Source organism: Octopus sinensis, unplaced genomic scaffold (genome assembly GCF_006345805.1).
Source record: "Octopus sinensis unplaced genomic scaffold, ASM634580v1 Contig10850, whole genome shotgun sequence".
Classification (NCBI taxonomy): domain Eukaryota; kingdom Metazoa; phylum Mollusca; class Cephalopoda; order Octopoda; family Octopodidae; genus Octopus; species Octopus sinensis.
The window spans coordinates 272,281-282,623 of record NW_021832227.1 but is presented as its reverse complement, the minus strand read 5'-3'; the positions used below and the strand labels follow the sequence as shown (position 1 = coordinate 282,623).

The window sequence follows — 10,343 nt, the reverse complement described above, 5'->3', positions numbered from 1 at the left end:
TTACCTGTATGCCCAACCTGTACAAGTTGATGACTAAGATGGTGGCTACTGAAGTCAGAAATTTTGTGGAAATGAATGGGATTCTGTCCGAGAACCAGTTAGTTCTGTGGAAAGATTTCCAGGAAGCTAAGAAGCAGGCACTCGTTAACAAATGCCTCGCGAGTGTCCACGGAAACTCACTAGTGTCGATTTGGGTGGATGTAAGAAGGCATATGACTCGGTTAACAATGCCTACCTCGTTGAATGTCTGCAAAGGCCAAATTGTAACTGTGATAGACAGGTGGGTTGTGCATTTACACAACAAAAATGCGATATAGGCGAGATTAAGCAAGAAAGGGGCATATTACAGGGCGAGAACATGTCTCCGTTGTTGTTTTTTCTCTGCCTAGAACCGCTGAGTAGAATCCTCACTGCCCAATTCGAACAAATGTCGATTGAACATGAAGGAGGATGTTTTAGCACCAACCATCTCATATTCATAAACGACATTAAACTGTTCGCTAAGTCTTCAGAGATCCTCCAACTTGAACGAGTACGCGATCTCACTTCTAAACTACTTTGTTGGCCTGATCGAATTTAAGCTGAGTGAGTACGATAAAATGGACCTTATTGTCAGAAGAGTACTCCGACAGAATCACGTCCAAGTGTTGGCAAACAATAAGGAGAGATTATACTTGTCTCACGTGCAGCTAAGACGTGGACTGAGTAACATCTTACACTTGAGTGAGCTAATTCTTACTAAGATGCACGACACCTTCTGGAGTGGGTTATGTGTATTCCAAAGGGAGATTTCCAATCTTGCTGTTAAAAAAGCGCTTGGTACACACCTTAGAACCATAAAAGGCTACGTGTCGGCTAAGTATGGTCTGGGTGCTACCCAAGTTAATGTGAAGGAGTTGATCAAACTTCAGAGGGAATCGCTAATAAAAAAGATCAACTTAAAAGTCCTTCAAACACTCTCTTTAGCAGCCTGGACAACCCGCAGATTAACGTATTGGGAAGGAGGTGCTTGAAGTGTCATCCTTTGATCACTTCAAAGGCTCTAAACATAGTTAAGCAATTATTATTAAAACCAAGATCACCGTCCAAAACATAAAACTAATTAATCAGGTGATCCCGGCTTCTCTGAGGAGGGTCCTCAACTTTGCCCGGTGCTCCTCCCTTGTCCCGGCACAATTTCTGTGTGAGGCGCGGTGGTGGTGGTGTTTTGGGCCTGTAGCCCCGAGGTTTCTTCTCAAGATTTCATAAAGGGGGCGATGAGAAGATGTTTCGTTCGGTCCTTGTAGTGCTTTTCGGAAGCGTTCTTGAGTTTTCTCAATTTTAACGCGGTTCGTACCGCTGATAAACCCTCCCCACGCCTCACAAGCATAACTAAGGGAGGGTTCGATGAATTGCCGGTATATTGCTTGGCGTGCGGGAATGATCCACTGTTTTGCATTTTCGGAGAAACAATTTCCAGATGTTCAGTTCTTCATGCAGCTAGTAGTAATATTATCAACTTGTTGAGAAAATACATATGACTATCGTAAGTCACGCCGAGGGATTTTGGGGATTCTGTTTTTTTTAAACGGGATTTCCAGTTATTAGATACAGGTTCACCACCGTTTTCCCAAGCTTCCTTGCTGAAGTATTAAGGTGGTGACCGATTTTTCAGGACTCGTTGATAGTCGATTTAACGAGAGCCAACTTTCGAGATTGTCAAAGGGACCAAGGTGCGATGTGGGGGGTAGTTGATTTGTACCACATTTAAATTCATGTTGAACGTCCAAATCCGGGAGATTTTGTTGATTGTGGTTTGAGTATAAGTTTTTTCCAGAACTTTGCGAAAGGCAACGAAGAGGAGAAATATTTGGCTCTGTAGGATGCCGGGTTGTCTTTTGGTCTCCCTGGTTTCGAATAGCGAATGTGTGCACATTTTCATAGTGGGGGTATTGTGTTGTTTAAGAAAAAGTTGTTAAATTTGACAAAGAGCTGATATTGCTACCTGTCCTAGGTTTTTCACCAGAATAGTAGGAATTCCGTCAGGTCCACAAGAGCCAGTGCTTCTTAAATTTCTGATGGTCTGAGCACCTCCTCTGAGTGAGGATAATCATGTCCCGACATCTTCGAGGTTTCAACGACTTCAAGCATGGTCCATCGTATTCCTGTGGGGGATGTTGCTGATCCCAGCGTAGAACTTGACGTTTTGTTGGTGAAGGGAACCGCATTATCCTCACCCGATTTAAAATCTCTCAGGGTTTGTGAATCTTCTTAGGGATGCCAATACTTTTGTTTAGTGGGACCTCCGCATTTAATCCTCTGGCAAACTTTTCGGCCCTCCCGTACCGATTGTCTTTTGCGTTATTCTATGACTTTATTCAGTAGTTCTGATCCGATTGCCGGTTATATTTTGTAGATGAGAGCGACCTTTCAATGAGTTCCGTTCCTCGATTAGAGTAGAATCCCCGACGGAAATTTTCTTACTGGTTTTGGGTAAATTTTCCTCATTCTTAAGAATGATTTTCTTCCAATCAAAAATGTTCGGTAGAAGTGCTTGAGGGCGTTGTCGATCGAGTCAAATCATGTACATCAAAGTTAATAGTTAAGCAATTAATTAGTTAATTACTTTTTTTTTATTGATAAAAATCTTGATACAATAACATCTTTAAATAAAAAAATATTAAACTAAATCCATCTTTTAAAGACTGAATCAATCTTAGTCATATCTTCAGTTTGGTTATCACTCAAAACACACTTGAAATTTAATTTTTCCAAAACCATATCTAAATGAGAATTTTATGCTGTTATAAGTGTGAAAAATTTTCAGATCAATAATATAACGACCTCTTAAATTTTAGATTTGATACTCAAAAGCTTTTTGAAGTTGTAACTTGAAACAGAAAAAAATTATTTTCCAAATTATTTACCTAATAGTCCTTTAGTCTAATTATATTCTTAAATCTGCCTTTGTATGTAAACAAACAAACAACTAGACTTAAGAAACCACAAATGTGCAAATCACGTGCGACATGATAGATCTAACCTCAATTTGTATAATTATTTTAAAAAAACAAAACAAATTGGAATATAGAAATGTTAAAAAAAACTCAACTTATGAGAAACTTTCAGGACTTTCAAGTAGAAAGCAACAAATCAGTGATTTTCGCAATATTTCGGATCAATGGGTATTTCAGTATTAGTCACCAACTCATATTTCACTCCGTCCGATTCCAAATCCAAAGGATAGGAAGGAAATATCATTCGAATTTCGCTGTACAAAAACTTTTCATTGATATCGGTACTCATTATACTAGAAATCATTAAGATATGCAAAAAACTACCGAAAATGTACACAATATTGAATATAAGTCCGATATTCACTCGTATCGACCCCTTCAGTCTTCTTGGGAGCGTAAATTACGGTTAGTCTGATAAAACTAGTTGAATTTGCCATCATATCAGAAAAATCGTAATTAACAAGCAAAATTCTTATCACTTTTTTGTCAGGATTAAGAAGAATCTAGAATAGAATAAAAAATAGATCTACCAGTTGAATCATACCTTCGGCAGGAATTTTATGGCCAGGGTTAAGATGTCGAAGGTCTACATATCCCTACAACTAATGTTAGCCACAAAAACCAAATAAGGACACAAATTTGGACTATCTACAGATGAGTCAAAAAAGAAAGTTGACAAAGGCAACGCAATCATTGGATCTGCATCCGGTCCTTGAGTACTAAGCTGGATACTGAACCCATCCAAGTACCCAGAAGGGTATATTGATCCAGATAGTAAATTTTCCTAAAAATAATCCATAAACATAAAAATACAATAAAGCAGCCAACTAGTCTTCGCGAACGTGACATGGAGATATTTTGAAACTTCTCAGCCAAGGAAATGTCCCCGTTGCTAGATTTTTCCGTAGGTTGATAAAAAGAACTAAAAATTTATCAAAAAAAAACTTGGAAAGTTTCTCAGGAGATGTAAGGCTTTCGTCAAAATCAAAATTTCCAGAAGATGAACGAGGTCTTGGAGCCTAAATACATATAAAGACATATAAAACTGGACTCAATCTCATTTTACTTGAAGAAAAGCTCATTCGACCCAATGGTTTGTCAAAAAAGCGAATTGGTGACTCATATTCAATCCCTTGATTACTCAATTCTCCAGAACACCGAGACTGAAAATTGAAAGAATAACTTTTTTCGTTCTTAAAAGAATAAGAGTCGTTAAAATCAAAATGTTTGTCTTCTTGTTGACTTGATTCGGTGCTTTTAGAAATATTGGGGCGTTTAATATCAGTTTTGTTCTCATTGAACTCATGAATTGGTGTAAAAATAATAATTTGGCTTTCTGATGTATTCTCAAAACTGGATTTATGATAATGAAAAACGTTTCTGCATTTAATCAAATTTCTACGAAGCGGAAGCCACTCAACTTGAACATAAAGAAGGCAAGAATCATCCGAAATTACGGGAAAATCAAGTTTTTTTGCTTCGTTTATAAATCGATGAGACGAGGAATTCTCAAATGACAAATGCAATGAAGAATTTGGTATTACATTACGATCGATAAACTTGGAAATTTCCCCATTCCGCAAATAATTTTCCAAAAAATCTGCCATTGTCAACCGCTTGTTCGTTCTAAATAAATATAAAATTTTAATTTCCAACAACTGTAGATCTTTGGATGACTTTAATGTCCATCGTTCGATGAGCAGATTGGATTCTTTACATCCTTCGACATTCAGATAGCATTTTAGCAGAATATCAATGAAAATGATTGGATTTTTTTCTTGATCGGAATTTAATCCAATAAAAGTCGAAAGAGCTTTATTTAAATGAATATCCTAATCTATAGCTATTTCGATACAAACTTTATTTAAATTAAGTTCACTTATGTTATTAATTGTATCAAATTCTGTAAATTCGTAATTTTTTCTTTGAAATCTTGCTGTAGTAATGCGTTTAAACATATTAGAAAATAAAATGGAGAGAGGAACGTATTTTGGATTGTTTACGAAGTCTGATCTAAGAAAAATAAAAAGTAAGGTACAACTCCATGAAATTAATTTGATGCCGATAAATTGAATTTTAAACTAAAAATTGTACGCAATTAACGCAAAATCGAAATGACGAAATTCCAGATTTCAATACATAAGTAATGGACCACGTTGCGATTAATTAAAAATTTTTTTTAAAATCATTATGTGGTTTATTATTTTTTATCAATAATTATTTCTCTCTAAAAAGAATAATAAGTTTAATATATTTTTAGTCAATATAATCACAATTATCGACGTCACTAATATTAAAATATGCGTATTTTGGATAAATGTTACGCCTATTGAGTTCATTTCAATTACCAAGTCCAGTTTGTAGTATCCGATCTTTAAAATCATATAAAAAGTTTATTGAATTAATGTACATCAATTTGAATTTTATTCCGGAAAATAGCCACAAAACCGCTTATCGTGCTAGTTAAATTATGACAATTAAATATTATTTATTATAACTAGTTGATGTACTCAAAAAAAACAAAGTAAAAACCTAAATTTGTTGCCTGCCTTCCTCATGCGCACCGGGAACACAAAAAAATATTTCTAGTAGATTGTCTGTCTCACATAAATAGTTCATAGATTGAAAAATAAGCATATAGTTGGAACTAATTGCACTTTTAGTTAATTATAGAATCCAGATGGATTGTTAATTCAATTAGAAACAATTTTCTCAAAAGTATAGGAAAAATTCTAATACTTTCATCGACCGTAATATGTTTTAACGACACTGTAAAATAATTTTTTTTTTTTTTTTTTTTTTTTACTAAATTATTAATAATGTCAGTTAATAAATTCAGAGAAGAGATTGATTTGAGAAATCAATTGAGGAAGCCCGCTGCCTGTATGGAAAGCGAGTTCCCTCGGAGTATGGCTATTCCGATCCTTTGTCTTAGCCATACTCCTTCACGAGGATCATTTTTCTTTGTGGCGAGCATTCTTCCGAGTTTGCGCAAGAACTCGGCAGTCGCTGGGCCCACAGCTCCTGATGACTCAGCCGCAACAGGGGTGAATCTGTAGCGGTCCCCGAGGAAGGAATATTTTTTGGTTTTAAGGTTTTCCGCGATTGAGGCAGCTGCTCCAGGTGTCTGAACCGATTTAAGGAGATTCGTGCTTGAGTAAGTATCGACGCAAGTTGCGTCCCAGACCAAAGATCGTCCGGAGTTGAAAGGGAAAAGAGTCATCCCGTCAGGTCTCTTTCCATCACCTCGATCGAGACCCACTGGTTCAAGCAAGCTGTGCTGGGAAGCCTGCAGCCTTCAGAGCTCTGACGATCACGTCGTTCAGAGCGGCGTGACGTGGTCCTCTTCCGGCGGATCTCCTGCAGGATAGCGGGTGCAATCCCTTCGCATCGACCGTTTTCCCGCAGCGGCATCGGTGCTCCTGGCAAACGTCTAGTCCAAGTCTTTGTCCGATTCCAATCCTCAAAGAATCGTCGTCCAAAAAAGTCCCGAGATTTGGGCAAGGGATTGCACCAAGCCATGCTCCGCTCCCTCCACTTGAGGCTGACACCAGGCAAGCAAGGCGATGTTGATTTGCTTCTGCTTTTTTTTAAGCCCTTCTGAAATTTTGGAGCAGACAATGTTATCCCAGTTCCTTTGTTTCGTTGTGTCTTCGGGGATTTTGAGTCCTGACCCGTTCCAATTCTAAAAAAAATAATTAAAAAAATATATTTTTAAAAAAATTTTTTTAATAAAAAAACTTTTTATGAGTAATCTATCTTTGATTACTCATAATTGTCAGTTATGATGTCAGGTGCGGTCTATATTTTTTATTGCTGGACATCTTGTAACTAGTCCTTTAGATTTTATGTCTACTTTCAATGACGTTTAAATCGTTACTGCCAGATTAAAGTAAAACAGTGCATCGAGATTTTTTAAACTTGATCGAACAAAATTTATTATGATATATGCACTTTTTTGTTTATATGTAATGCAACGAATTCTTACTTTTGTGTACTTATTTTTTAAGTTTTTTTTGTTAATACGTAGGAAACACTTATGTAGTAACTTAAACATTTATCCTTCGATTATTCTACTCAAACTATCATAAGTGCTTAAAAAGCTACAATTTAAATTCGAATCTGTTTTAAGATGATTTTTGATTTTATTAATTAGTTACCCGAATATCATAATTCACGTCATTAGAATTCAGCATTAACAATAAATACCTGGACTTGTAACTTGTAAACTAGTGAGAGAGTAGGGGCTTGTAAACTGGTGTGGGAGTAGGGGTCTAAAGATGCGTCCGGACAAGTGCAGTGTTCTCAAAGTCTGTAAAAGGACGAGGGGTTACACTAATTACGTCCCTAGGTTATTGCTGAACGGGTCAGCAATTGCTGCAGTTGATCGGATGACTTATTTTGGCGTGCTCTTTAAGCTGTCCGGTAAGTTTGATGATCACATTGCATGTACGAAAATGCGTGCAATTCAGCGATTAGGCGCGCTGCGTGCCTTCCGGCTGCGGAGAGGTGCTTGGCTACGCGTGTTTAACGCCATGGTGTTACCCGTGTTGACCTATGGCGTACATGCCTGGCACTTCTGCGAGGACCGGAAGAAGTACGTTGACGCGCTCAAGAAAGTCAGAAGACGAGATATCCAGCTAGCCCATGGCTTAAAATGGCGAGAGGAGCTCTCGGACACCCAGGAATTGTCCCTCAAAGGCCTCCCTGAGGTCTTAGAGAAGATAATGTCTGGGTTGCAGGTAAGGCGGTAAGTCTTAGTTTGCGGCTGAGAGGCGAGCGTGTGTGCGGAACTGAAAAGGCAGGAATGCCGTTCGTAACCTTTAAGAATTGGAAAACTTATGTGTCCACATTTCTGAGAAACCCAATCTCCTCTTTTAACATGGATTGATTAATGTGGACCTGTCATCACACACGGGATGACATGGACTTTGCACTGGTGCATCAGTCCTAGCTCGTTTGCAAGGAGGTCATACTTCCTCCTTTTCTCCACTTCCACTATCTGCAAACGGTCTAGGCACGTGATCCCCACCTCCACGATAACAATCTCCCCGGTGACCTTATCGTGGACCACAATATCGGGTCTGTTGTGCTGGACAACAATCGAGGTGCGTATGGGGTTATCCACTTTAATGCACACCCGCGAGTTCTCACACACCGATTGAACTCGATGGGTTCGCAACTTTCTGGACCGCCTCAAGCCATACTTATTGCAGAGCAAAAGATGGAAAGACATCACCACCTCGTGATGCCTCCATGTGTAATCATGGTAAAGCATACTCCCGCACTTCGTGGCTAAATGATCAACGGTCATTGCCTTACTCTTACAGTGGTTACACTGTTTCTATTTACCTATATTACATAGAATAGTTTAACCAATAGTCGAAATATTCGTGCCTGATTATTAACGATGACTCAATTCTTTACACTTTAAGTAATCTTTTGCAATGAATAATTATCAAGCCTTCAGTTGTCACGGTTTTCTTTTTAATAATATTGTTAATCATAAATGGATTTTTACAAAACACGGTTAATAATAATGAAAAGGTTATATTAACAAAATCTAATTTTTCCTAATGAATAATAATTAAAATATCTTTAATTATTATTATTTTTTCTAATTTTTGTTTTTAGAATTTACCAAATATTTAAATCTAAAAAATCAATGTGCGATATTAACATAATTTTGCTTGCCGATTCTTATAAAGTAAAAATAAATCAATAAAGTAATTAAGGTCTCTCACCATATTCAATATCCGCCCGGTACAGAATTTTTATATGCGTTTTTTGAGTCCCGTGGTGGTAAATATTCAAGCACTCTGTTCTTTGGACTCCAATATATTATAAAGAAATATATGTGTGGACAGGTTGTAACGAGAGAAAAGATAGATGAAGCTAAATCAATCATTAATTCACATTTTGGGCCGCAGACTCAATTTTTTAACGAATCTGGCTGGAATTATATCTTAGAGGTGGATCTAAATTTCGAAATAATTTTACAATTCCAATCTGATAGCAATTCAGATTTTTATATCACAATTATATATTGTATTTTAATTTTTTAGAAGCATGGCGGGTATTTGCCACTAAAAATTAAGGCGGTTCCAGAAGGGACAGTTATTAACACAGGAAATGCACTTTTTACAGTTGAAAATACTGACCCACAATGTTTTTGGCTTACATGTTATGTGGAAGTAATTTTATTCTTGAATATATTATATTTAGTCACTGTTAGTTCAAACATGGTATCCAATGACTGTTGCCACCCGGTCATTCGAAATGAAAAAAATTTTACTCCGGCATTTGACCAAGTCATCGTCCGATCAATCACAAATCGATTACCAACTGCATGACTTTGGTTTTAGAGGCGCATCATCTGCAGAAGTTTAATAATATATTTATATTGAAGTCTGCTGGGATTGGAGGACTCGCTCACTTGGTAAACTTTCGAGGAACAGACATGCTACAAGCCATTTTATTTGGAAGGAAATACTATAACTGCGATATGGCTGGTCATAGCATTCCTGCTACAGAGCATAGGTGATTGATATTGATGAAATAATAATTAGCACAATAATAACATGGGGACGTTACGGTGAATCTGATGCCTATAAATGTGCTCTTGATAGGTTTCCAGACTGTCCAATTTCTGTTGTGAGTGATTCTTACGATATTTGGAACGCCTGTGAAAATATTTGGGGTGAAAAGCTGAAGGATCAGGTGGTTCGGCGTTGGAAGGAAAATTCTCAAGCTATTCTTGTTGTTCGTCCGGATTCTGGGGACCCAGCTTCCACCATACTTCGGGTCATTAATTTTGTTTGTTGATTAAAAGGTTTTGGATATTCTTGCGAATAAATTTGGGTATTCTTTGAATAGCAAGGGCTACAAAATACTTCCCCCATATATTAGAGTCATTCAAGGAGATGGAATAAAAATGGAAACTCTTGAAAATATTTTGGAATGTGTTTGTGATGGTGGTTGGTCTACTTCCAATCTGGTCTTTGGTTCTGGAGGTGGACTCATCCAGAAAGTGAATCGCGACACCCATAAATGTGCTTTTAAGTGCAGTTATGTGATAGTAGATGGGAAACCGGTATATTGTAGTTTTTTATTTGATTAGAGAAATGTATCGAAAACTCCGATTACTGATCCTACAAAAAATTCAAAAAAGGGGCTCTTAGTTTTAGAACGTATGGAAAATGGTGACTTTTTTACACATCAAGAAGGGAAGGGAAATCAGGAGAAAGTTGTTGAATTTCAAATTTACAATGGCTTTAGAATTGTATGAAGACAGTGTTTGAAAATGGACGATTACTGATCGATTACACCCTCGAGGATATTCGTAAT

General features: G+C 37.2%; 1 protein-coding gene and 1 pseudogene across 1 annotated transcript; one reads left to right on the top strand and one right to left on the bottom strand.

Moving 5' to 3' along the window:
• Nucleotides 1–4,015: 4,015 nt before the first annotated feature.
• Nucleotides 4,016–4,806, bottom strand: LOC115228649. The gene is made up of 2 exons (XM_029799194.1): nucleotides 4,656–4,806; nucleotides 4,016–4,622 (listed from the first exon to the last, which is right to left on the bottom strand). The coding sequence occupies exon 2, from the start codon at nucleotides 4,601–4,603 to the stop codon at nucleotides 4,016–4,018; it is 588 nt and encodes a 195-aa protein (XP_029655054.1). The 5' UTR covers nucleotides 4,604–4,622; nucleotides 4,656–4,806.
• A 3,855-nt stretch (nucleotides 4,807–8,661) lies between these two features.
• Nucleotides 8,662–10,116, top strand: LOC115228648 (annotated as a pseudogene).
• Nucleotides 10,117–10,343: the final 227 nt, after the last annotated feature.

What these genes read in the sequence shown, in the direction of transcription:
- LOC115228649 (XM_029799194.1), bottom strand. Translation starts at nt 4,603, where the DNA reads ATGGCAGATTTTTTGGAAAATTATTTGCGGAATGGGGAAATTTCCAAG.